Below are 27,538 nucleotides of genomic sequence, written 5' to 3'. Positions count from 1 at the left end.
AAGAGGAGTAATATATAAGTACTAAACACATCAAGTTTTACCAGCATTTTAATTAGTGAAACAAAATAAAATAAAAACAGGCACAACCATGTCTCATACTAACAGATGTTAAGAAGTAAATATGATTTCATATGACAAAATGTCATCCGCTATAACAGATTTCCAATAATTCTGACAATTATCTTTCCAAAAATTTTCCAAAATTCTAAGAAACATTACAAATTGGAGGTTTACTCTAAATATGCATAGTTATCTTACTACCTAGTTCTGTGTGCAAAAGACAATAAAGACTTTAAATTTGACCAAGATGTTGATGCTGAACATGAGAGTTCTTTCCTCCCCACCTCTAAGCTGCCAGCGCCCCAACTACAGCTACCTGCCAAGACAGGTCAAACGTGGAGACGTAGTGCACAAAGAAAAATTATAAAGAAGATGATATTTGTGGTAACATCAATATAACTTCTGATTTACGTCCATAAAGCATAAAAGCATATCAGTATTAAAAAGCAAGAAAACAGAATTTGGAATTACTCTGATCCAAATGAGGCATCTTCAAACCTGAAAAAAAGAAAAAAACGGTTATTAGCAAATACATTTATTTTATTTGGATTACAGATAGCACTACCAAACTTTACCTAACCTATGCTATATAAATCACTGTTGGTAAAAGTAATAGCTGCAGATAATTTTCCAGACTCATTAAAAGAGGATATCCTACTAGTTTATCCCATTGGTTCTCCCACAGTCTTAGAGGAAAGAATGCTGGTATTACAGTTCAGATCCTGGCTCTACCATTTAGTAACTGTGTGACTCTGGGCAGGTCACCCAAACTCTCTCATGCTCTCGAAAATTACCTTCCCTGTCCTACAGTGTAACAGGAAATTTGAATAGGTTTTCAGTGCCAAGATACCCTGTGGAGTAAAATTTCCCAGAAAAGCTGGATTATCTGCCTCTGGCCTCCAACTGAAGATGCAGAGAAGTCCAGTTGCTCCCTGTTTCACGCTGCTACAGATACTTGCAAGATACGTCTGTTATGAAGTGAGAGAGTGGCATTGACACATATACACTACCAAATGTAAAATAGATAGCTAGTCGGAAGCAGCCACATAGCACAGGGAGATCAGCTCTGTGCTTTGTGTCCACCTAGAGGGGTGGGATAGGGAGGGTGGGAGGGAGATGCAAGAGGGAAGGGATATGGGGATATATGTATACGTATAGCTGATTCACTTTGTTATACAGCAGAAACTAACACAGCATTGTAAAGCAATTATACTGCAATAAAGATGTTAAAAAAAAAAAAGATACGTCTGTTATAGTAGCTTTACATTAGGTTACAACAATCTGTTTCCATTTCTTTCCTCCATTGGACTGGGAGCTTCTAGAGGCAACCACAGTGCCCACACAGTTAGGAATGGTGTGTCTGCAGAACCATGTCACTCTTCCTTTCTGGCTAAATAACAAAGCAACTGCCATGCAAAGGAAGGGACGGTTCACTTTTGAAGGCCCAGAGATGCCCAAGGTAGAAATGGCAGAAGAAAGAGCAAACCGTTGCAGGTGCTGTGGGTAACCGCTGCCTCTGTCCTGTCACAGCACACCTGCAGCTCTTCTGTCCTCCCTTTAGAGGGTCAGTGATGCTGGCAGAGCCCCACCCAGGGCCACATGCCTTCCTCATGCCACCCCACAGGAGAAGGGAATGTGACCCCATGGGGTTCTCTGCCTGCTAAATTGCTACCCTGATTAATGTCCTCCAGACAGTGAGGGTTATCATATTAGAGCTGTCTATAACAGTCCCGGGATAGTGACATTAAAAAAAGATTTTCTGGGGCTCCCCTGGTGGCGCAGTGGTTAAGAATCCGCCTGCCAATGCAGGGGACATGGGTTCGATCCCTGGTCGGGAAGATCCCACATGCCGCGCAGCAACTAAATCCATGCACCACAGCTACTGAGCCTGCGCTCTAGAGCCCGTGAGCCACAACTACTGAGCCTACATGCCACAACTACTGAAGCCCACGCGCCTAGGCCCGTGCTCTGCAACAAGAGAAGCCACCACAGTAAGAAGCCAGCCCACCACAACGAAGAGTAGCCCCCGCTTGCTGCAACTAGAGAAATCCCGTGTGCATCAACAAACACCCAACACAGCCAAAAATAAATAAATAAATTTATAAAAGAAAGATTTTCTTAAGATTAGAAACCCACCTCCATGATGCTGGTTAGAGGTCTTGATCTACGGAAAAGAAAATGGAAAAAGAAAAAGAGAAACAGTTAAGTTCCACTTTTGAAATACCATGTACTAACAGATGTCTAAAACTGTTATAAATAAAGCTGGCAGAAGAGCCCACTGTCCCTCACCGTGAGTGTCTTGTTAAGAAAAACCCAGGAGGTGCCCACCTTGCCTACTAGCCTTAGACCCCAAGCCAGCCAGAGAACTGCAGGAGTCTAGGATTGGAGGGCACGACCACAGCAGGGCTTACAGACAAGGCCGGTGCCTTCCTGAGACTCTCCTTGGTCCTGAGTATCCCTGAGGCTGTCAGGAAGGCCCAAGGGAGCCAGCAGGGAAGAACCACTGGGAATGCCTGTGCACTTGTGGAAGCGCTGCTACTGCCCCCTGCTCTCACTACAGGGAAACCACTGTCTCAGTGACCACGCTGTGCAGAGATCTCTCAGAAGGTGCCACTAATCAGAGCTTTAATAACATTCCCTGATAATCCCAGTATGCAGATGTTTTTATATCAAGGCAGCTTTATGCTGTGGCTATGTTCAGATACAACTGTCAGCAGCTAAGGAAGGGAACTTACCCCACTTAACTATCTTGGGCTCGCTGAGAGTAACATGTTTCACGCGGCAGCTATACTGATCCACTGCGTTGGGAGTGAACGCAGTGTGGACCAGAAGGTAGAAAGACCAGTCCTTGCTGAAAGACAGGTCTGACTGCTCCACTTCCATCTTCTCCCCATTCTTCAGCAAATCAATCTCAATCTGGGGTGGATGGAACCCAGACACATAGCAGTTCAGGTAATTTGGTTTTCCATGCTCTGCGGGGTGTCGTGAGTAAACCTGAACCTTCGGAGGACCTGAGGAGCAGCAGGGAAAAGACAGATGAAATTGCAGAGTATTTCACTTGGGGCTACCTTGGTCTAAAGCTAGATCAGGCCCCAGGTGTTTATATTTGATCCTCCATTTCTCCCAATTCCATTTCCCCTCATGCCAAATGAGCTTCCATTTTTCCAAAAGGCAGCCTCCATTTTCTGGGATAAACCATGACTTAGTATCTTTCCCACATAATTCCCCTACACATGCCTTCAGGGCTTTTTCTAGCAGATTTCTCTTAACATCTTCTTCTGTCAATGGAGATTGTTCTGTATCTTTAATAATCTCTCTGTGGAGAATCTCAAGAACTTTTCACGGCTCCTCAGCACCTACAGAATTTCTTATCATTCAAGAGTATACATGATTTGGCCCTAATCTACTTATCAAGCTTCGTTTCTCACTTCACACTCCCTCCAGATTAGCCACATCAAAAATTCCCGTTATTGGGCTTCCCTGGTGGCACAGTGGTTGAGAGTCTGCCTGTCAATGCAGGGGACACGGGTTCGAGCCCTGGTCTGGGAAGATCCCACATGCCGCGGAGCAACTAGGCCCGTGAGCCACAACTACTGAGCCTGCGCGTCTGGAGCCTGTGCTCCGCAACAAGAGAGGCCCGCGCACCGCGATGAAGAGTGGCCCCCGCTTGCCGCAACTAGAGAAAGCCCTCGCACAGAAACGAAGACCCAACACAGCCATAAATAAATAAATAAATAAATAAATAAATAAATAAATAAATAAATAAATAAATAAATAAATAAATAAATAAATAAATAAATAAATAAATAAATAAATAAATAAATAAATAAATAAATAAATAAATAAATTTAAAAAAAAAAAAAAAGCTTTAAAAAAAAAAATTCCCGTTGTTGTACACTGTTTCAACCCAGTCAATTTTTTTCCCCTATATTTACTCCTTTTTTTTTTTTTTTTTGCCTCCTGCCTAGATCCAGACCAATCTGACTTCTCAATATGTGCCTAGTACAGTGCCTGGCACACAGCAATTGCTCTGTAAGTGGCAGGTGTAATTATTTTACCTCCTTGCTCAGGTTCCTAACAGAGTCAACCGAAAGTATATTTCTACAAAACACAACCTCTTCATCATGTCCAGAGTTTATATGACAAATCTCTATCTGAATCTGTATCTGATTTCATGAGCTAGAAAACAAAGAAATAAAACTGAAACACCTACAGGAGCTGGCAAATACCTTAAATGAAGTAGTTGGGCTGGGTAAGAACAACAGGGAAGGGTGAGGACTATGGCAAATGGGAGAGAACATACTCTCCATTAGGACCAGGTGGAGTAATGCATGTGACAGTGGAATTTGTATTTTTAATTAGCATGCTCAAGTGATTGCCATAATCTGCCAGGTTGGGAATATTGCATAATGCTACAGAACAGTGGCTTCCAAAATGGGATGCATGTCTAGACCCTTCATGGGGATGTGTAAAGAAAATATTATAAACTCTATTTCTATATTTTTCTTCCAAAGTGAAGTGTTACTGCTCCTGAATATACAGACTGATATAAATATATATATATAACCACTTAAATACAAATATACTCAGAGTACATGGTTATAAAGGTCAGCTCATCCTCCATGTCCAGTGGTAGAGAGAAGGTGGAGTACCAGGCCACTCTGAACAGATGTATCTGTCTAGAAATGTCCCATCATCAAAGAAAAGGTCCCTAGGCCCACCAACGGCTAGACTGGAAATACCATGAAGCCTCGATATATTTTCATAGTTCAAAGTGAAGATAATTCAGAAACCTCTTTGCATTTGAGCTTCTAATAATTAGAACATAGTAGGTGCTACAGTAGTGAGAGCACAGTTTCATCCCACTTGGAATTCTCTCTCTGAGGGAGCTAGGCAGTTTGTGGGTTTTTTTTTTTTTTTTGGAAGACTATCACAATAGTGGCTTCTAAGAGGAGGTGTATCAGACAGGCCTGGGTTTGAATCTGCCCTCAACCACTTACTGGCTCAGGGTTTTGGGGAGAGTTATTTGAGTTTCTGTAGTTTAATCGAAAAATTATCTACACCCAGAGTGAAATAAAACCCACACAGGGGAAAGAGCAGAAAATAGATCCCCCAGAGGGAATCACAATTACATGTTTCTTGTATACGTTCCGGAAATGGCCTTGTATATCTTCCAGGCATGTACTACTTAGGAAATTTTCAAATTCAGATAGTTTTTAATGTCGGCTTGCTATTTTTCTAAAGCTATATGCCACCACAAATATCAATAATAGTGATAATACAGACCTTATGCTTCTTTTGTAAATAAATTTTAAACTAACTTCCTTTTTCTCATGAACAACAAACAAACAAACACACAAACAAAAAAACCCGCTTCACAGAGCCTTTTGTGAGAGAGAAAAATCTGAGGGTCCGGTATATTGCAGGGTATTTAGAAGGTACTCAGTATCCATGGTGTCGCTGACAGACAGCTTGGGTAAGCATATTGATTACTCTTATCCCTAGTTTTACAACCTTTCTGAATGATAAACCTTCGCTTACTCAAAACTGAAAGTAGAGACTCAGCTCATCTTGGAAAGAACCAGGCAAGGAGCCAAAGGAGGGGCCCTCTGTGAAGAAAGGCAACAGGGGCCCATGTCCGCCCAGCTTGCTCCCGAGAATCTCACCCCAGAAGGTTGTGAAAAACGCACGGATTACAGGCAAAGGGCTCACGACCCGCCAAATGCTCTGGTCAGGCTCTACTGTCTGCCATTAATCCCCTGCGTGATTAAGTCACTTCAGCTCTTCGAGCCTCTCTTTCCTCATCTGTGACAAGCTGATGATAAAGGCATCCTGTTTACATCGCAGGCGCATTGCACAATTAAATGACAGCGCATAGCGCAGGTCAGTGAGCCGCCAACGGGTAGCTCTATGATTATTACTAAGAGTGACAGGTAGCGAGAACAAGAGAATGAACGACGTGAAACGGTATGTAAACACCTCAGGACATTCCACAAAAGTCGCGTGCAACTTCCTCGCCGTGGTTTGGTCGTCGCGTATTTGGGAAAAGTGCAGAGCGTCAGCTGAACCTGGCGGGCGCCTGGAGGAAGCTCGAGGCCCTCGGGCTCCCAGCGGACTGATACACCCTGGCGGCGACTCCCCCAAAGCCCACGCGTGGTCTCCACCCATTCGCAGCCCCCAACCCAGCCCTTTGGGACCTGCCAGCCCGCCCTCCGCTCCCGCTGCGCGGGGGGAGCCAAAGGCCCCGCGAACCAGCGGAAGAGAACCCCTCCCCCACCTCGGTCGCTCTGTCCCGACCCACCCGGTGCGGGCGTGCCAGAGGTCCCCTCCCCCATCCCGGGGAAGCAGGCGTCCTGGGCTCGCACCCCCTCCCCACTCCCCACCCCCCCACTGCCTCCACAGCCTGAGAGAAAGCCGCGTGCTACTCCACCGAGTCGGGAAGGAAAATTTGGGAGCGGGACCTGGGGGTACGGAGTTAGTGCCCAGTGGCTGCGAGCGGGACAGGACGGGCTGGTGGAAGAGGGAAAGGGAGGAGGGGACACTCACGCGGGACGGCGTCCAGGCCAGACAGCGAGAGCAGCCCGAGCAGGACCAAGGTCACGAAGGGAGCCATCGCTACAGGAGCAGCCCGGGTAGCGAAGTGAGGGCCCGGTCCCGCGCCCGCACTTATAGTCCACGCCCAGGCCGCCAATCAGAACCCTGCCCGCCGGGACGTCACCGGTCTCCTAGCGAGCGAGGCCCGGGCAGGTTAGAAAGAGGGACTTCCCGGTTTTCAGTTTCATTTTCTGATAAGTCTCGTGATGCTTAGGAAGGCAGGGTTCAACCGGGTGGATTCGCTGTCTGTACATCGGCGCCCTCTTATCAGGGGTGCGCGCCCAAGCTTGGGGCGCGGGCCACCCACCCGAGAACTTGAGTCTGGAGGAAGCTTCGCTTTTCGGAACAGCACCAGAAACGCTCAGTCACTTGCTCCCCAAGCATGCCCCAGCGAGTTGGGAGCCTAGAACCTGGTTTTCGATCGGGAAAACTGAAGCCCAGAAAAATTAATAAGCGTAAGGACAGAGATTGAATGGTACTGGGCAGAATCAGAACTTGGGTTCACAATTACAGCCCGGAAGTACGCTGTAGGGCTTCTGGATTCTTTGGGCAAGAAAAGTCGTTCAGAAACCTCGAGGCCTCATGAGGACAGCTCAGAGAACCGTCCAGAGTGAAGGAGGACCTTCTTGCTTCCTGAGTCCTTTCAGGGAAAATCCTGTGCGGAGAAAGTGTGGCCTGTATCTTGCCGCTGTAGTTTAGGTAATTTTCTTTGTTTTGTTGATTTGTGGGGAAATGACCCCTGATAGTAAAAGGTAAAAGCAGTAAGTGCTTAGAGCGTTAGACTTTACCGACCCCTTGAGGAACATCATTCCCTGCGAATTACCACACTAGAATGGTGCTTGGCATGGAGTAAATACTTGGTAAACTGACTGAATGAGTGAATGGATGGATGGATGGAAGGATGGATGGATGAACCTACGAATGAAGGAACGAACGAACATGCGAGGGAATACGTGAGTAAACATTAGGATGTAGGAATTACCCCGTTACATTTTAATGGATAGGAAAACAAAGGCTAAGTGTTAGGTTTCAGACGGGCCTGATTCATTTGTCATTCGTGCTTCAGACACTTGGAAGATAAGAGGACTGGACAATTTTAGTGAGAATTTCGCTTGCATCTGCTGTGGGCCCAGCCAAAGAAGTTAGGCCTACTGACTCTAAGACCGTGTCAGTGTTAGACTCCTTAAGGAAACCTCCACTCTAGAGATACCATAAAAAGATGCTGACATCACCTGGTGGCTGAGTCCAGGGATCTATTCTGAGTGGAACACTCAGAAGAGGGAGTGAACCATGGGGGCGGGGAGGGGCAGAGATCTTGGAAATCACCCTAGTTTGCAGTTGAAGGGAGTTGGGTGGTGCTTCCCCAAAGAGCACAACAAATGTCATCTGGATTTCTTTTACATGTTTTTAGACATTTCAACTATCCCTACTGTGGTGGTTGTGTCTAAACTAAAAAAAGTAGGATACTCTCCGCAGACCTAATGAAAGGAGATAATGCACAGAGAGAGCCCCAGGGAGCACAGAGGGAGTGTTCAGTAATGATTAAGAAGTGTACTATGATTATTGATGCTAGTTACCTATTTTTTCTACCAGCTCTCTATAACTCTGTCGAAATGAAAGAATAATTGTTAGTCATAAAGTGATGAGTAAAGGCACTCCTGCCCCTCCCTTTTGTTTGTTTGTTTGTTGTTAACTCATTTAAGGGTCTTAACGCCTGGAATGTCAGTGTTGAATTCTTTTCTAGTGCCTTGGGAGTATAGGAAGAGACGGGGCTAGTGGTCACCTCTGTATTCCTAGTTTACCACATCACAGACAAATACTGGAGTACTAAAAATTCTTAAAAGATAGAATCTGATCTATTCACTTGGAAAACCAGTTTTAAAAACACTTTTTAAAAAAAACAGTGAAGACAGAGAAAATTATATGTTTTCAGTTTTTTTTTTTTTTAAAAAGGAGACCACTGCCTAGGAGGGCAGACTTCTGGAAATGTACAAACATGGACTTTTAACAGTGTTATCTTCCATTAGTGGAATGAAAGATGGAATTTTTTATTTTTTTGGCCTAATGACTTTTCTAAAAAATTTTTTTACAATAAATGTTATTCATAATAGTAAATATTTTCTGAATGTGGAAGAACTGGAATTTCATACACTCTTGCTGGGAATGGAAAATGGTACAACTACTTTGGAAAACAGTTTCACAGTTTTTAAGAAAGTTAAACATATGCTGGCCATATGACCCAACCACTCACTCTAGGTATTTACCCAAGAGAAAATGAAAGTGTATTTTCATGATGAGGACTTGTACAAAACTGTTCAAAGCAGCTTTATTGGTAACAGCCAGAAATTGGAAACAATCCAAACTTCCATCAACAGGCATACAATGGAATACTATCAGCAATAAACAAGGCATGAACTATTGGTACACAGATTAATGGATGAAATAATGAGGCTGAAGGAAAAAAGCAAGACAATAAAGAGTACGTGCTGTATGATTCTTTTTATTTAAAACTCTAGAAAAAGCAGACTAATCTATGTAACAGAAGCAGATGGTTGGTTTCCAGAGGGTGGAGGGAGCATCAGGAGGCTAAGGACGCTTGATCCATTATCTTGAGTATGATGATAGTTTCTCAAGTGTGTACATGTAGTAGAACTTATTAAAGTGTATACTTTATGTGTAATTTATCATACATCAATTATACCTCAGTAAAGCTCCTTTTAAAAAGAAATAACCTAATAAGACTCCACGCTTCCAGTGCAGTGGGCATGGGTTCAATCCCTGGGCAGGGAAGTTCTACAGGCCGCGTGGTGCGGCCAAAAACAAATCAAAAAAACAAAAAAACCTAAAAGCACAGGTACCTGTATCTTTGTTAGGCCAAGGAAGAATGAAGTCCTTGTACAGAAAGAAAAAGAAGGATATTGAAGTGGGGAGAAAATAGGAATAGGTTAAAGCTCAAATGAGTTGGGTTGCACCTCAGTGGATCTCAGTCAGCACTTTTCTGAGGTGAACTCATCAAACGGCCAGAAAATCCAGGCCCCCTGGAAGGAGAAGAACAAGCACCTGTAGGACATTTGTGCCTGGGCTCTTTCAAATGTTATGTCACTAATCAAAGTGTGGTACATGCATCACAACATCAGCAACACCTAGGAGCTCTTAGAAATGGAGACACTTGGGCCCATCCTAGCCTGCATTTTAACAACATCCCAGGTGATTCGTATACACATTAAAGTTTGTGAAGCCGCTGCGCCAAACTACTCAACAATCCAGAAGGTAGGTCTTACTTTCTTTTACAGATAAAGAGACAGTTTCAGAGAATTAAGATGCTTGTCCACGTTAGCTCTGAGCTATGATTCCAATGCTGGTCCATGTGATTCGAAAGGGCTTATAACGTCCACCTGACAACCACTTCTGAGAAGGGGTTCACGGGAAACGGTTCACTGGGTGGCTTGGATCAGGGCAAGGATTAAAAGCATATGAGAAGGTGCAGAGAAGAAGGAACAAGTAAGACAATGTATGGTAGTTGTTATTTAACTCACATTTTTTTTTGTCTGCCCACAAAAATAATATATGCATATGATAGAAAACTGGAACAATCAAAAAACTATAGGGAATTCCCTGATGGTCCAGTGGTTAGGACTCCAAGCTTCCACTACAGGGGCCCCGTGGTTTGATCCCTGGTTGGGGAACTAAGATCCCACAAGCTGTGCAGCGTGACCAAAATAAATTTTTTTAAAAACTAAAAATAAATTAAAAATAAGAAAAACTATAAAGAGGAAAATTAAAACCACAGTGACCCTCCAACCCAGAGAGAACTATCGTTAAATGGTTTAATTTAATGAGTCTGAAGGTGGTTGCCTGCTCAGAAGTCCATCCTGAAAGCATGTCTCTATGTGTATAACTGAGTCACTTTGCTGTGCAGCAGAGATTGGCACGGTGCTGTAAATCAACTATACTTCAATTAGAAAAATAGAATTAACAAAAAAGTCAATCCTGGTTAGATCTGTTTTGGAGCTCGCAATCCTCAGTCTTCTATGTTAAATTCCACTGAATACAGCCAATGTCAGTTGAGTGCAGGCTTTGTGGCAAATGGAAATACTGTAAGGATAAATCAGAAGATGCCAGACTGCCAACCAGGAGAATCCAATCTAGAGTTCAAATCAGCCCAATAATTAATTTATTAGCAGCCACCTAAGGTGTTCATGCCGACTGAATTCTCAGATTTGTGCTGTTACATAACAGGCAACAGACCCAAAGCAAATGGGACACAGAGGGGAGCTGTTTTGTTTCCTGATAGTTACGAAGTCAGACGCCATACAAAGGAGGGAAAAACCTCACAAGATCCCAGGAAGTCAAGTACTGTTTTCACTAATTGAGAGAGAGTATGTGGGAAGCCTAAAGTTGAGACAGGTGAAGTATCTCGTTGGTGAGGAATCTCTGCCTCACAGGCTTGCGTGTAACCACCACGCTCTTCCAATTGCCAGGGTGATTTAATTGGGAAAATCATACAGACCTGGTATAAAATAAATCAAGCAGTACAGAACTATAAACAGTAGTAACCACAGTGTTTCAAGCGCTTTTTATTTTTAATTACAATTCTGATACATGAATGTATGTCTGTTGCAAAAATACAGTCAGAGGTCTACTGAGTGAAAGTGAAAGTTGCCCTCCTGTGTCTCTTCCCGTCTCACTGTCCTCTCCTCTGGAAACATTGTTAAGCTTTGGTGCCTATCCCTTCGTGGATATATATTGTATATAGTTTGGAAGGTGAGGAATTTTAAAATTATAACTACAGAGACTGCTATTATTATGTGTTAAGAACTCAGTGCCCACTAAAAGCATGAAGGGGGTTAGAGGTAGCATCGGTCCTCAGCTTGGATGGAGAGAGGGTTAGGGAAATGCTGAAGCCAAGACCCCCTGACACTGTGGGGACAACAGGACAATCCCAGGAGCCAAGGATTGGGCACCGTCCCTGGGGAATGCTACGCCCAGTGACTAAGTTACTGGCACAGCTTCCTTTCATGGGTGTTTTCCTCTCATAGGTCCTTGGGTCTGCATCTCAGAACCTACTTAAAACTGCAGAATTCCTGCTTGGACTTTCTATCCTGCCTTGGATTCTATTCAGCACTATTAAAAATGAAGACTCTCCTTCAAATGCCCTTTTTCCCTTTTGGCAAATTCCTGTAAGCCTCGCCTTCTCACTTTCCACATTGCTTGGCTGACGCTTGCCTCTGGCCAATTACAGTGTGTGGTCCTTTCTGGCTGTCCCCTGCTATGTTGAACCTGCATCAGATCCTTTCCTCTCTACTCTCTGGTGTCTTGGACCTTTCTAAACTCTTCTCCTAAAAGAGGACTGTGAAGAAACCAGTGCCTTGAGGGTTGAGTGGGTGAGGTGGGCTCCACCATCTCCCCGACAAAGCCAGTCTATGAACGGTGGGGTGTGGCTCAGAGAGAATTCATTCAGCATTTATTGGAGGCAAGGGAGATTCCACAAAATTTGGATCATTCTATAAATACTGAACTTGCTTATTTCCATTTCATAATATATCATCGATACTATCCATGTCGTTATGTACAGAGCTGCCTACTTATCATTAACAATATTATACTTTTCTCCTTACCATACCTTGTGGTAGGGAGACTAATGCCTCCCCCCCTCCCCCCAAAAGAAGATGTTCATAGCCTAATTCCTGGAGCCTGTGAATATGTTACCTTACATGGCATAAAGGGCTTTGCAGGTGTGGTTAAGGTTAGGGACCTTGAGATGGGGAGATTATCAGAGATGATTGGGGTCAGCCCAGTGTAACCACATAGGACTTAACAGCAGAGAACTTTGTGACTTCCCTGATGGTCCAGTGGTTAGGACTCTGAGCTTCCACTGCAGGGGGCACCAGTCTGATCCATGGTTGGGGAACTAGGATCCTTCATGCCTCGCTGAGTGGCAAAAAAAAAAAAACCGCAGAGAACTTTCCTGACTGTGGTCAGAGGGAGATGTGACTACAGAAGTATGATCAGAGAGATGCAGCATGCTGGTTTTGCAGATGAAGAAGGGACCATGAGTCAAGGAATGTAGGCAACTTCTAGAAGGTGGGAAAGGTAAGGACATGGAATGTCCCATAGTCTGCAGAAAGGAAAGCAGCCCTGCCTTAATGTTAAGCCCAGGAGACTTGTGTTGGACTTCTGACTTACAGAACTGTAGGATGATAAATTGTGTTGTTTTAAGCCATCAGGTTTGTGGTAATGTATAACAGCAGCATGAAAAAAAAGAAACAAACCCCATTCGTACTGCTCCAGAATCATACAGTTTTGGGCCTTGGTTGCCAGGAGCCTAGCGCAGTGTAAATATTTGCCTTTTCAATGTTGTCTTTACCTGTCGGTTAACCAGATCTGGCCACACAGCGCATTTTGGGTACTCTCGTGTGAGGGAGGGCTATCATCAGCTCAACAGCTGAGGGGGGAGGAGTTTTGCTGTAGCCTGGCTTGGTCAGAAGCCCTTGGTCCTCCCCCTCCTACCACTGCCCCAACTGAGCTGGGTCATCCCCAGTGATGTGGGCCCAGCTGGCCCTGCCATTTCTGGACTATTTCTCTGACAGCACGCACCCAGTGGGCCAAACCACTCCTGCTCTACCTGCCGTTGCCAGTGCTGAACAGGGAAGGAGAGTAAGAAGAGGAGCCCTCTAGTCCCCAGGACAAAGGTGCCGCAAAGCTTTGGCTTCTTTCTTCTTAGCCTGGCCCCAACCTATCCATCAGGCCTCAGTGTTCTCAGCAATCATTCAGGTTCTACAAACCTTTACTGTCACCTTGCTAGGTGCTGGGCACTGGGCTGGTCTGGGGAAAACTCTTTCCTCAAAGAATTCATGGACTCTGGTTTATATACCTTTAATAGATTATGATTCCAGGGAAGCAGCCTATTCCACATGGAGGGGTCAAAGAGCCTGTGATCGACTTTGGAGCCAAGAAAAATAATGTGGACTTAACCTTTAGACCATGATGCTGGTGCCAGTGGAGCTGGGGTTTTGTTTTTGTTTTTTCCTTGTGGTTTTCTTTTGAGCATTTTTTGTTTGATATTTTAAAAAACTTTTCCACTTAGCTTAATTTTTTTCCAATTATAAAATTCATATCCATTATGAAAAGTTCACACAATATAGGTAAGAATAAAGATAAAAATTTAAATCACCTGTTAACCCTCCATCCAAAAATATCCACTGCTAATGAATTGATGTTTGTTCCCAGACTTTGTCTATTCATATACAGATATAAGCATGGGTATATATGTTTGGAAAGATGTAATCATTCTGCTCATATTTCTTTGCAACAGCTTTTTTATTTAATGATGTGTCATGAAAATATATCTCTTTCTATAATAAAAGATGTACATAGTTTTTTCATACTTTCGTAGCATTTCATTATATGAATATTCCATATTTTTATCCAATCCTGTATTGGGGATGTTTCCAGTTTTTTTCTATTATAACTCATCCTGCACACTATGAAACTGCCCTTTGGACCATGAACTATTTAATGGTCATGGTAGTGGTGTCAGCCATTCGGGTTTTATGCTAATCCATCTATTTGAAAGTAAGCAGAAAAGTAGAACTTACTCCAATCTATTTAACATTTTATAAAGGGGGCTGAAATGCAATAAACTGTCACAGTAGAGATTATTAATAGTCTTATAACCATGACAAAAGAGCTCTAACTTGCATTTTTAGTGTAGAGAATTAGCTTCACTTTTAGTTTTATTCAGAAGTTCTGTAAAGCCTGTGTGTTTCAGCTGAACACAGGATGTGGGCACAGAACCCAGAATCGCTGAGGGGCTAGATGAGGCGCAGATGGGTCTCAGGTTTTGCCACCAGCAGTCCCGAGGTGCTTGTTTTTTTAAATAAATTTATTTATTTATTTATTTTTGGCTGTGTTGGGTCTTCGTTTCTGTGTGAGGGCTTTCTCTAGTTGCGGCGAGCGGGGGCCACGCTTCATCGCGGTGCGTGGGCCTCTCACTATTGCGGCCTCTCTTGTTGTGGAGCACAAGCTCCAGACGTGCAGGCTCAGTAGCTGTGGCTCACGGGCCCAGTTGCTCCGCGGCATGTGGGATCTTCCCAGACCAGGGCTCGAACCCGTGTCCCCTTCATTGGCAGGCAGATTCTCAACCACTGTGCCACCAGGTAAGCCCAAGGTGCTTGTTTTTGTTGTTGTTTCTTTTTCTTTTTACTCCTGAGCTTCTGAACCAGTTTTCCATTTACAGCAGCCAAGAAGATATGGGATTATCTGTGTAACTCATGCAAAAGTGTTTTTAACTTGAACATCTGGCTTCTACATTCTGAGCGTAGTACCCATGAGTGGGTAGCCAACTCAAGCTCACGGGACCCAGTGAAGGGCAAGCATCACCAGGTGGACCTTAGGGGTCCACAAGCACCCTGCCCTGAAGCACTGAGAACTTGGCTGCTCAGTAATCACCTCAAGATCCACCCAGGGATTTCCTATCCAATTTAATGGAGCAAAGCTTAAGGATTGAGAGACCATAACTTCACACAGTTCCTATTAAGGGTGTGGAAAACAGGGATCCTCTTTTTAAATATCTGCTCCCCAGTAGTGATCCCAACAAACTGTACTCACAACCATGGATGGTTAAAAATGCACTTTAATTCTCTTGCCCTTTCAAGGGTTTTCTTTCTCATGAGTTTGTGTTCTGACATTTCTACCAGGATGCAGTGGTTGGGGATGCTGGCCCTTTAACAGGGGAGCAGGGGAGGGGCTGGGAATATTTTTTTTTTTTTTTAAAGAGGATGTATTTTGTTTTCTTGTTTGTTTAAATTTTATTTATTTCTTGGCTGCATTGGGTCTTGTTGCTGCGCGTGGGCTTTTATCTAGTTGCAGCGTTGCAATGTGCAAGCTTCTCATAGTGGTGGCTTCTTTTGTTGCGGAGCATGGGCTCTAGGCAGGCGGGCTTCAGTATTGCAGTGCATGGTCTCAGTAGTTGTGGCTCGTGGGCTCTAGGGCGCGTGGGCTTCAGTAGTTGTGGCGCACGGGCTTCATTGCTCCACGGCATGTGGGATCTTCCTGGACCAGGGATCGAACCTGTGGCCCCTGCGTTGGCAGGCGGATTCTTAACCACTGGGCCATCAGGGAAGCCCTGACTTGTATTTTCCTAATGACTAATGTGTTGAACATGTTTTCAAGTGCTTATTGGCCATTTATATATGACTTTGGAGAAATGTCTACTTAAATCCTTTGTTCACTTTGTAACTGAGTTATTTGTTTTTATTGTTGAGTTCTAAGAGTTCTTTATATATTCTAGACCTTTCTGAGGTATATGATTTGTAAATATTTTCTGCTCTTCTATGGGTTGTCTTTTCACCTTCTCGATGGTGTCCTATGAAACTCAAAAGTTTTTAAAAGTCAGTTTTTACCTTTTTCGGGTCACTTGTGCTTTTGGTGTCACGTCTAAGAAACCATTGCCTAATCTGAGATCATGAAGATTTTTTTACAAGAGTTTTATAGTTTTAGCTCTCACATTTATGTCTTTGATGGATTTTGATGATTTTTTGTGTATGGTATGACTAACAGACCCAACGTCATTCTTTTGCATGTGGATATTCCATTTTTCCAGCACCATTTGTTGAAAAACTTACCTTTATATACTACAGAATATCACTGTAGAACATTTGAGTAATAGAGGAAAAAAGGAAATTTGTCACTTATAAATCTATTACTCAAAGTGATCTTGTTTACTATTAGGATTATTTCCTTATAGTTGTTTTTTCTTAAATATTAATGTTAACAATCAGGTGTTATCTAGTTAATCTTATCAATTTTATAGGTAAGTACTGTTATTATTTCCATTTTACAGATGAGGGAACACAGAGAGATTAGGAATTCTAATTCAGATGTACTTGGGCAGTAAGTGGTAGTGCCAGGATTTGAACCCAGGCAGTGTGACTGCAGAGCCTCTGCACTTCTACAGTGTGCAGGCGTGTGTGAGTTAAATTATTATTTTGTGGTATTACAGCATTGTTCTAGCCTTAGTCTCCCCCTACATACAAATGAGTGAATATGTATGATTTAATTGATAACAACAATAATAACAAAACACATACTCTTGTTCCCACCATCCAGGCAAGAACTCAGGTATCTCCAATATCTTTAAATGTGTGCCCCTCCTGTTGAATGTGTGTGCCCATCCCCATTCTATTCCCTTACCTTGCCAGCCTCAGAGTTAACTACCATTCTGAAATTTTCTACCATTCCCTGTTTTTCTTTATCTTACTTACTCCATATAAATATATACCCAAATAGTGCTATTTAGTTTTGGCTACTGTTGAGTTTTATATAAAATGGAATCACTGTATATATTTTGTGGGGGACTTGCTGGGTTTTTCTTCACTCAACATTTATTGTGATTCATCCATGTTAATTTTTATAACAACAATTCATTCAGTTTCACCCCTGCATAGCATTCCATTGTCTGAATGTATCTTTATCCAACTTTAGATTGTTTCCATTGTTTGCTGTTAGAAACAGTGTTGCAGTAAACTTTTTTTTTAATAGATCTTTTTTTTTTTTTTTTAATTTATTTATTTATGGCTGTGTTGGGTCTTCATTTCTGTGCGAGGGCTCTCTCTAGTTGTGGCAAGCGGGGGCCACTCTTCATCGCGGTGCGCTGGCCTCTCACTGTCGCGGCCTCTCTTGTTGTGGAGCACAGGCTCCAGACGCGCAGGCTCAGTAGTTGTGGCTCACGGGCCCAGTTGCTCTGTGGCATGTGGGATCTTCCCAGACCAGGGCTCGAACCTGTGTCCCCTGCATTGGCAGGCAGATTCTCAACCACTGCGCCACCAGGGAAGCCCAATAGATCTTTATTGGAGTATAATTACTTCACAATACTGTGTTAGTTTCTGTTGTACAACAAAGCGAATCAGCCATATGCATACACATTTTATACATCTATTGCAGCCCATGTGCAAGAGTTTCTCTATGTTGGTAGTAGAATTGCTGGGTCATAGGGCATGTGCATCTTTAATTTTACTACATAATACTCTAGTTTTCCAAAGTTGTTTTATCAGTTTATGCTCTCAACAGCAATGTAATAAGTTCTCATTGGGGTATGTCTTTGCCAACACTTAGCATATCCAGATTTTTAAAACTTTTGCCTATCTGATGGTATGATGGGTTTTAATTTGCATTAATGTTAAACACCATATATATATGGTGTGGAGTTTTTTGTAAAATGACTATTCAAGTCTTTTGCCTATTTTTCTCTTGGGGTGTTGCCTTTTTCTTAGTGGTTTGTAGTGTTTGATATATTCTAGATACCAATCTTTGTTGTAGGTGTGGTGAATATATTCAGATCTGTGGCTTGACTTTTTACTTTTTTCATGGGGTCTCTAATTTTAATGTAGTTCTAAATTTTAATGAGATTAATCAATCAGTCTTTTGCTATATGCATGTAATTTGTGACTTCCATGTTGAGGTCAGAAAAATGGTTTTATATTTTTTTCCTATGTTTAAAATTTTTGAATCTTGCATCTAAGTCCTTTTCTGATGGAACTTAACATTTGTGCATAGTGTGAGGTAGGGACCTATTTTCCCTCCACATATTGATAACCATTTGTCTCAGCACCGTTTTTTTTTTCAGAAGTCCTTCCTTTTACCATTGATCTGAAATGTCGTGTATGTCAAGTTTCCATAGATGCATGAGTTTGTTTCTGGGCTCTTTTCTATTCCATTGGTCTTTGTCCATCCCTGGGCCAATACCATCCTGTTTTAATTATAAATCTCTCACTTTATTATTCTTCAAGTGTGTCTTTGTCTTTCTTCCTCCATTAACCCTCTTCCGTATTTTAGGATCAGTTTGTCAAGTTTCATGAAAAACTATTAAAATTTTGTTAATAATTACATTAAATCTATATATCAAGTTGGGAAGAAGTGGTATCTTTAGGATATTTAATCTTCCTATACATAAACATACTCTCTCTCCCCATTTTTTTAAGTTTTCATTAATTTCCTCCAATAAAACAATTCCTACAATTTTTCCATTAAGAGCTTCCATTAACATCTTTTGTTAGCTTTATATTGGTATATGCATTTATATTTAAACACTGTATATATTTATTTTTTTTATTTTTTATAGACGGTGATTTTTTTTTTTAAATGTAACACCGTTTTTTTTTTTTTTATAGCTACTTTATTTATTTATTTATTTATTTATTTATTTTGGCTGTGTTGGGTCTTCGGTTCGTGCGAGGGCTTTCTCCAGTTGCGGCAAGCGGGGGCCACTCTTCATCGCGGTGCGGGGACCGCTCTTCATCGCGGTGCGCGGGCCTTTCACTATCGCGGCCCCTCCCGTTGCGGGGCACAGGCTCCAGACGCGCAGGCTCAGTAGTTGTGGCTCACGGGCCCAGCCACTCCGTGGCATGTGGGATCTTCCCAGACCAGGGCTCGAACCCATGTCCCCTGCATTAGCAGGCAGATTCTCAACCACTGCGCCACCAGGGAAGCCCCAACACTGTATATATTTAAATGTGTGTGTATTTAAATTTAAATACTGTTATTTGAACATATATAGCATATATATTTATATATACTTAAGTACTATGTATATTGCTATTATAAATTAAATATTTTTTAATTTACATTTTGTTACCAGTATAAATGCATTTAACTTTTATGTTGATTTTTGTGTCCAGCAAATTTGTTAAATTCTCTTATTAATCCTAATAATTCATCTTTTATACCTTATTGACATTTCTATACAGTTAATCTATATATAACATCAAAATAATATAATTTTGTTTCTTCTCTTCAAATCCTTATTCATTTTACTTTTTTTCCTTGTCTTAATTTGCTGCTGGGACCTCTAGTATAATAACACTCAGAAGTAGCATTGGGCCTCCTTATCTTATCTCTGATTTTACCTGTAAAATACCGGTATCTCTCAATGTGTGTATGTGTCTGTTTATGTGTGTTAAGAAAACCCTTATAAGTCTAAGTAAATTAGCCTGTTTTTCCTCCAGCTATGAGTTTTTTATCATAAACTCACTGAGTGTTGAAATTTAATTGAACACTTATTCTGAATCTTTGAAATAAGCATATAAATCATCTCCTTTAATCTGTTACTGTAATAAAGCACATTAATCAATTTTATGATTTTTAATGTGAAATATAACATTCCTTTAAAATGTGCAGAATATATGTACATTTAACAAAAAATTACAAAGCAAAATCTCTTGTAACCACCATCCTTGTCAAGAAATAAAACATTACTAGCACTCCATAAGCTCCTGTGCCCTCTACTAGTTAGATATTAAATATTCAGTTTATGTGCTTATTTAGGTTGATTTCTTTTTACACAAAACTGATACATTTCCTTTGCTCTTCCTTTCTTCTCACATTTTAGGCCTTCTCTCTGCCTGAAGTGTATCATTTAGAATCTCCTTTAGTGAGGATCTAAAGGGTACTGAAATCTTACTCTTTATCTAACGATGTTTACTTTGCTGTCATTTTTTAAAAGATATTTTTGTTGTGTATGGAATTCTAGGTAGGCAGTTGTTTTACTACATTCATGATTACTTTCTGCTATGTTCTGGATCCCACTGACATTGAGAAGTCAGCTGTTGTTCCTTTGAGAAGCTGAACACAATGTTTTACCATTGTTTTAATTAGTGAAACAAACAAAATAGGTACAACCAAGTCTCTAACAGATGTTAAGAGGTAAATATGAATTTTATATGGCAAAATGTTTTATCCACTATAACAAATTTCCATAATTCTGAAAATTATCTTTCAAAATTTTTCCAAAATTCTAAGAAAAATTACAAATTGGAGGCTTACTCTAAACATGCATACTATCTTATTATCCAGTTTTGTATGCAGAAGAGACTGAAGAGTTCAGATTTGACCAAGATGTTGATGTTAAACCTGAAATTCCGTCTTCCCCACCTCTAGGCTGCCAGAGCCCCCACAACAGCTACCTGCCAAGACAGGTCAAACATGGAGACATAGCGCCAGTTACCTGCCAAGACAGGTCAAACATGGAGACGTGGCGCCCTAGGTAGAATTATAAGGAAGATGATATTTGCGGTAACATCAATACAACTTCTGATTTATATGCGTAAAGCAAAAAGCATATCAGCATTAAAAAGCAAGACAACAATAACTGAATCACTTTGCTATACAGCAGAAGTTAACACAATATTATAAATCAACTATACTTCAATAAATTTTAAAAAAAGAAAATAAAAAATAAAAAGCAAGACAACAGAATTTGGAATTAGTCCAATCCAAATGAGGCATCTTCAAACCTGAAAAAAAGAAAAAATGGAATATTAGTAAATACATTTATTTTATTTGGATTACAGATAGCACCACCAAACTTATGTAACTTGTGCTGTATAAATAACTCACTGTTGGTAAAAGTAGTAGGTGCAGGTGATTTTCTAGATCCATTAAAAGAGCATATCCTACTAGTTTATCCCACTGGTTTCCCCACGACCTTAGAGGAAAGAATGCTGGTACTACAGTTCAGATTCTGGCTCTACCATTTAGTAACTGTGTGACTCTGGGCAGGTCACCCAAACTCTCATGCTCTCGAAAATTACCTTCCCTGTCCTACAGGGTAACAGGAAATTTGAATATGTTTTCAGTGCCAAGATACCCTGTGGAGTAAAATTTCCCAGAAAAGCTGGATTATCTGCCTCTGGCCTCCAACTGAAGATGCAGAGAAGTCCAATTGCTCCCTGTTTCATGCTGCTACAGATACTTGCAAGATACGTCTGTTATAGTAGCTTTACATTAGGTTACAACAATCTGTTTCCGTTTCTTTCCTCTATTGGACTGGGAGCTTCTAAAGGCAACCACAGTGCCCACACACTTAGGAATGATGCGTCTGCAGAACCATGTCACTCTTCCCTTCTGGCTAAATAACAAAGTAACTGCCATGCAAAGGAAGGGACGGTTCACTTTTGAAGGCCCAGAGATGCCCAAGGCAGAAATGGCAGAAGAAAGAGGAAACCGTTGCAGGTGCTGTGGGTAACCGCTGCCTCGGTCCTGTCACAGCACACCTGCAGCTCTTCTGTCCTCCCTTTAGAGGGTCAGTGATGCTGGCAGAGCCCCACCCAGGGCCACATGCCTTCCTCATGCCACCCCACAGGAGAAGGGAATGTGACCCCATGGGGTTCTTCTCTGCCTGCTAAATTGCTACCCTGATTAATGTCCTCCAGACGGTGAGGGTTATCATATTAGAGCTGTCTATAACAGTCTCCAGGATAGTGACATTAAAAAAAGATTTTCTGGGGCTTCCCTGGTGGCGCAGTGGTTAAGAATCCACCTGCCAATGCAGGGGACATGGGTTCGAGCCTTGGTCCGGGAAGATCCCACATGCCACGCAGCAACTAAACCCATGCACCACAACTACTAAGCCTGCGCTCTAGAGCCCGCGAGCCACAACTACTGAGCCCACATGCCACAACTACTGAAGCCCGCACGCTTAGGCCCGTGCTCCGCAACAAGAGAAGCCACCACAGTAAGAAGCCAGCCCACCACAACGAAGAGTAGCCCCCGCTCGCCGCAACTAGAGAAATCCCGTGTGCAGCAACAAACACCCTACACAGCCAAAAATAAATAAATAAATTTATAAAAGAAAGATTTTCTTAAGATTAGAAACCCACCTCCATGATGCTGGTTAGTGGTCTCGATCTACAGAAAAGAAAATGGAGAAAGAAAAAGAAAAACAGTTAAGTTCCACTTTTGAAATACTATGTACTAACAAATGTCTAAAACTGTTATAAATAAAGCCGGCAGAAGAGCCCACTGTCCCTCACCGTGAGTGTCTTGTTAAGAAAAACCCAGGAGGTGCCCACCTTGCCTACTAGCCTTAGACCCCAAGCCAGCCAGAGAACTGCAGGAGTCTAGGATTGGAGGGCACAACCACAGCAGGGCTTACAGACAAGGCCGGTGCCTTCCTGAGACTCTCCTTGGTCCTGAGTATCCCTGAGGCTGTCAGGAAGGCCCAAGGGAGCCAGCAGGGAAGAACCACTGGGAATGCCTGTGCACTTGTGGAAGCGCTGCTACTGCCCCCTGCTCTCACTACAGGGAAACCACTGTCTCAGTGACCACGCTGTGCAGAGATCTCTCAGAAGGTGCCACTAATCAGAGCTTTAATAACATTCCCTGATAATCCCAGTATGCAGATGTTTTTATATCAAGGCAGCTTTATGCTGTGGCTATGTTCAGATACAACTGTCAGCAGCTAAGGAAGGGAACTTACCCCACTTAACTATCTTGGGCTCGCTGAGAGTAACATGTTTCACGCGGCAGCTATACTGATCCACTGCGTTGGGAGTGAACGCAGTGTGGACCAGAAGGTAGAAAGACCAGTCCTTGCTGAAAGACAGGTCTGACTGCTCCACTTCCATCTTCTCCCCATTCTTCAGCAAATCAATCTCAATCTGGGGTGGATGGAACCCAGACACATAGCAGTTCAGGTAATTTGGTTTTCCATTCTCTGCGGGGTGTCGTGAGTAAACCTGAACCTTCGGAGGACCTGAGGAGCAGCAGGGAAAAGACAGATGAAATTGCAGAGTATTTCACTTGGGGCTACCTTGGTCTAAAGCTAGATCAGGCCCCAGGTGTTTATATTTGATCCTCCATTTCTCCCAATTCCATTTCCCCTCATGCCAAATGAGCTTCCATTTTTCCAAAAGGCAGCCTCCATTTTCTGGGATAAACCATGACTTAGTATCTTTCCCACATAATTCCCCTACACATGCCTTCAGGGCTTTTTCTAGCAGATTTCTCTTAACATCTTCTTCTGTCAATGGAGATTGTGCTGTATCTTTAATAATCTCTCTGTGGAGAATCTCAAGAACTTTTCATGGCTCTTCAGCACCCACAGAATTCCTTATCATTCAAGAGTATACATGATTTGGCCCTAATCTACTTATCAAGCTTCGTTTCTCACTTCACACTCCCTCCAGATTAGCCACATCAAAAATTCCCGTTATTGTACGCTGTTTCAACCCAGTCAATTTTTTCCCCCTATGTTTACTCCTTTTTTTTTTTTTTTTTTTGCCTCCTGCCTAGATCCAGACCAATCTGACTTCTCAATATGTGCCTAGTACAGTGCCTGGCACACAGCAATTGCTCTGTAAGTGGCAGGTGTAATTATTTTACCTCCTTGCTCAGGTTCCTAACAGAGTCAACCGAAAGTATATTTCTACAAAACACAACCTCTTCATCATGTCCAGAGTTTATATGACAAATCTCTATCTGAATCTGTATCTGATTTCATGAGCTAGAAAACAAAGAAACAAAAACTGAAACACCTACAGGAGCTGGCAAATACCTTAAATGAAGTAGTTGGGCTGGGTAAGAACAACAGGGAAGGGTGAGGACTATGGCAAATGGGAGAGAACATACTCTCCATTAGGACCAGGTGGAGTAATGCATGTGACAGTGGAATTTGTCTTTTTAATTAGCATGCTCAAGTGATTGCCATAATCTGCCAGGTTGGGAATATTGCATAATGCTACAGAACAGTGGCTTCCAAAATGGGATGCATGTCTAGACCCTTCATGGGGATGTGTAAAGAAAATATTATAAACTCTATTTCTATATTTTTCTTCCAAAGTGAAGTGTTACTGCTCCTGAATATACAGACTGATATAAATATATATATATAACCACTTAAATACAAATATACTCAGAGTACATGGTTATAAAGGTCAGCTCATCCTCCATGTCCAGTGGTAGAGAGAAGGTGGAGTACCAGGCCACTCTGAACAGATGTATCTGTCTAGAAATGTCCCATCATCAAAGAAAAGGTCCCTAGGCCCACCAACGGCTAGACTGGAAATACCATGAAGCCTCGATATATTTTCATAGTTCAAAGTGAAGATAATTCAGAAACCTCTTTGCATTTGAGCTTCTAATAATTAGAACATAGTAGGTGCTACAGTAGTGAGAGCACAGTTTCATCCCACTTGGAATTCTCTCTCTGAGGGAGCTAGGCAGTTTGTGGGTTTTTTTTTTTTTTTTTGGAAGACTATCACAATAGTGGCTTCTAAGAGGAGGTGTATCAGACAGGCCTGGGTTTGAATCTGCCCTCAACCACTTACTGGCTCAGGGTTTTGGGGAGAGTTATTTGAGTTTCTGTAGTTTAATCGAAAAATTATCTACACCCAGAGTGAAATAAAACCCACACAGGGGAAAGAGCAGAAAATAGATCCCCCAGAGGGAATCACAATTACATGTTTCTTGTATACGTTCCGGAAATGGCCTTGTATATCTTCCAGGCATGTACTACTTAGGAAATTTTCAAATTCAGATAGTTTTTAATGTCGGCTTGCTATTTTTCTAAAGCTATATGCCACCACAAATATCAATAATAGTGATAATACAGACCTTATGCTTCTTTTGTAAATAAATTTTAAACTAACTTCCTTTTTCTCATGAACAACAAACAAACAAACACACAAACAAAAAAACCCGCTTCACAGAGCCTTTTGTGAGAGAGAAAAATCTGAGGGTCCGGTATATTGCAGGGTATTTAGAAGGTACTCAGTATCCATGGTGTCGCTGACAGACAGCTTGGGTAAGCATATTGATTACTCTTATCCCTAGTTTTACAACCTTTCTGAATGATAAACCTTCGCTTACTCAAAACTGAAAGTAGAGACTCAGCTCATCTTGGAAAGAACCAGGCAAGGAGCCAAAGGAGGGGCCCTCTGTGAAGAAAGGCAACAGGGGCCCATGTCCGCCCAGCTTGCTCCCGAGAATCTCACCCCAGAAGGTTGTGAAAAACGCACGGATTACAGGCAAAGGGCTCACGACCCGCCAAATGCTCTGGTCAGGCTCTACTGTCTGCCATTAATCCCCTGCGTGATTAAGTCACTTCAGCTCTTCGAGCCTCTCTTTCCTCATCTGTGACAAGCTGATGATAAAGGCATCCTGTTTACATCGCAGGCGCATTGCACAATTAAATGACAGCGCATAGCGCAGGTCAGTGAGCCGCCAACGGGTAGCTCTATGATTATTACTAAGAGTGACAGGTAGCGAGAACAAGAGAATGAACGACGTGAAACGGTATGTAAACACCTCAGGACATTCCACAAAAGTCGCGTGCAACTTCCTCGCCGTGGTTTGGTCGTCGCGTATTTGGGAAAAGTGCAGAGCGTCAGCTGAACCTGGCGGGCGCCTGGAGGAAGCTCGAGGCCCTCGGGCTCCCAGCGGACTGATACACCCTGGCGGCGACTCCCCCAAAGCCCACGCGTGGTCTCCACCCATTCGCAGCCCCCAACCCAGCCCTTTGGGACCTGCCAGCCCGCCCTCCGCTCCCGCTGCGCGGGGGGAGCCAAAGGCCCCGCGAACCAGCGGAAGAGAACCCCTCCCCCACCTCGGTCGCTCTGTCCCGACCCACCCGGTGCGGGCGTGCCAGAGGTCCCCTCCCCCATCCCGGGGAAGCAGGCGTCCTGGGCTCGCACCCCCTCCCCACTCCCCACCCCCCCACTGCCTCCACAGCCTGAGAGAAAGCCGCGTGCTACTCCACCGAGTCGGGAAGGAAAATTTGGGAGCGGGACCTGGGGGTACGGAGTTAGTGCCCAGTGGCTGCGAGCGGGACAGGACGGGCTGGTGGAAGAGGGAAAGGGAGGAGGGGACACTCACGCGGGACGGCGTCCAGGCCAGACAGCGAGAGCAGCCCGAGCAGGACCAAGGTCACGAAGGGAGCCATCGCTACAGGAGCAGCCCGGGTAGCGAAGTGAGGGCCCGGTCCCGCGCCCGCACTTATAGTCCACGCCCAGGCCGCCAATCAGAACCCTGCCCGCCGGGACGTCACCGGTCTCCTAGCGAGCGAGGCCCGGGCAGGTTAGAAAGAGGGACTTCCCGGTTTTCAGTTTCATTTTCTGATAAGTCTCGTGATGCTTAGGAAGGCAGGGTTCAACCGGGTGGATTCGCTGTCTGTACATCGGCGCCCTCTTATCAGGGGTGCGCGCCCAAGCTTGGGGCGCGGGCCGCCCACCCGAAAACTTGAGTCTGGAGGAAGCTTCGCTTTTCGGAACAGCACCAGAAACGCTCAGTCACTTGCTCCCCAAGCATGCCCCAGCGAGTTGGGAGCCTAGAACCTGGTTTTCGATCGGGAAAACTGAAGCCCAGAAAAATTAATAAGCATATGGACAGAGATTGAATGGTACTGGGCAGAATCAGAACTTGGGTTCACAATTACAGCCCGGAAGTACGCTGTAGGGCTTCTGGATTCTTTGGGCAAGAAAAGTCGTTCAGAAACCTCGAGGCCTCATGAGGACAGCTCAGAGAACCGTCCAGAGTGAAGGAGGACCTTCTTGCTTCCTGAGTCCTTTCAGGGAAAATCCTGTGCGGAGAAAGTGTGGCCTGTATCTTGCCGCTGTAGTTTAGGTAATTTTCTTTGTTTTGTTGATTTGTGGGGAAATGACCCCTGATAGTAAAAGGTAAAAGCAGTAAGTGCTTAGAGCGTTAGACTTTACCGACCCCTTGAGGAACATCATTCCCTGCGAATTACCACACTAGAATGGTGCTTGGCATGGAGTAAATACTTGGTAAACTGACTGAATGAATGGATGGATGGATGGAAGGATGGATGGATGAACCTACGAATGAAGGAACGAACGAACATGCGAGGGAATACGTGAGTAAACATTAGGATGTAGGAATCACCCTGTTACATTTTTATGGATAGGAAAACAAAGGCTAAGTGTTAGGTTTCAGACGGGCCTGATTCATTTGTCATTCGTGCTTCAGACACTTGGAAGATAAGAGGACTGGACAATTTTAGTGAGAATTTGGCTTGCATCTGCTGTGGGCCCAGCCAAAGAAGTTAGGCCTACTGACTCTAAGACCGTGTCAGTGTTAGACTCCTTAAGGA

The 27,538-nt window shown here is 43.2% G+C and overlaps 2 protein-coding genes and 1 long non-coding RNA gene across 4 annotated transcripts; 1 reads left to right on the top strand and 2 right to left on the bottom strand.

The window, feature by feature from the left end:
* Positions 1-30: 30 nt before the first annotated feature.
* On the bottom strand, positions 31-6,764 carry LOC309627153 (beta-2-microglobulin-like). Its single transcript, XM_082388872.1, has 4 exons — positions 6,607-6,764; positions 2,796-3,071; positions 2,197-2,224; positions 31-558 (listed from the first exon to the last, which is right to left on the bottom strand). The coding sequence occupies exons 1-3, from the start codon at positions 6,671-6,673 to the stop codon at positions 2,211-2,213; spliced, it is 357 nt and encodes a 118-aa protein (XP_082244998.1). The 5' UTR covers positions 6,674-6,764; the 3' UTR covers positions 31-558; positions 2,197-2,210.
* On the bottom strand, positions 31-26,462 carry LOC309627152 (beta-2-microglobulin). Of its 2 annotated transcripts, none has more exons than XM_082388871.1 (4): positions 26,305-26,462; positions 22,910-23,185; positions 22,311-22,338; positions 31-558 (listed from the first exon to the last, which is right to left on the bottom strand). In XM_082388871.1, exons 1-3 carry the CDS (start codon positions 26,369-26,371, stop codon positions 22,325-22,327), a joined length of 357 nt encoding a protein of 118 aa, XP_082244997.1. In that variant the 5' UTR covers positions 26,372-26,462; the 3' UTR covers positions 31-558; positions 22,311-22,324. The 2 variants fall into 2 exon arrangements, with proteins under 2 accessions (XP_082244997.1, XP_082244996.1); XM_082388870.1 differs by lacking the exon at positions 31-558 and adding an exon at positions 19,780-20,945.
* Positions 17,200-20,892, top strand: LOC309627162. The gene is made up of 2 exons (XR_014243550.1): positions 17,200-20,627; positions 20,669-20,892. It is a non-coding gene; the product is annotated as an uncharacterized lncRNA (long non-coding RNA).
* Positions 26,463-27,538: the final 1,076 nt, after the last annotated feature.

This window comes from Balaenoptera borealis, assembly GCF_965194805.1.
Source record: "Balaenoptera borealis genome assembly, chromosome: 3".
In the NCBI taxonomy this organism is placed as follows: Eukaryota; Metazoa; Chordata; class Mammalia; order Artiodactyla; family Balaenopteridae; genus Balaenoptera; species Balaenoptera borealis.
Note: the sequence above shows the minus strand (reverse complement) of the source record. Positions and strands in the feature narration are given on the sequence as shown.

What these genes read in the sequence shown, in the direction of transcription:
- LOC309627152 (XM_082388871.1), bottom strand. Translation starts at nt 26,371, where the DNA reads ATGGCTCCCTTCGTGACCTTGGTCCTGCTCGGGCTGCTCTCGCTGTCT. An exon ending in TGGCCTGGACGCCGTCCCGC is followed by an intron (nt 23,186 to 26,304) that starts GTGAGTGTCCCC and finishes GCTGCTCCTCAG; the next exon opens with GTCCTCCGAAGGTTCAGGTT.
- LOC309627153 (XM_082388872.1), bottom strand. Translation starts at nt 6,673, where the DNA reads ATGGCTCCCTTCGTGACCTTGGTCCTGCTCGGGCTGCTCTCGCTGTCT. An exon ending in TGGCCTGGACGCCGTCCCGC is followed by an intron (nt 3,072 to 6,606) that starts GTGAGTGTCCCC and finishes GCTGCTCCTCAG; the next exon opens with GTCCTCCGAAGGTTCAGGTT.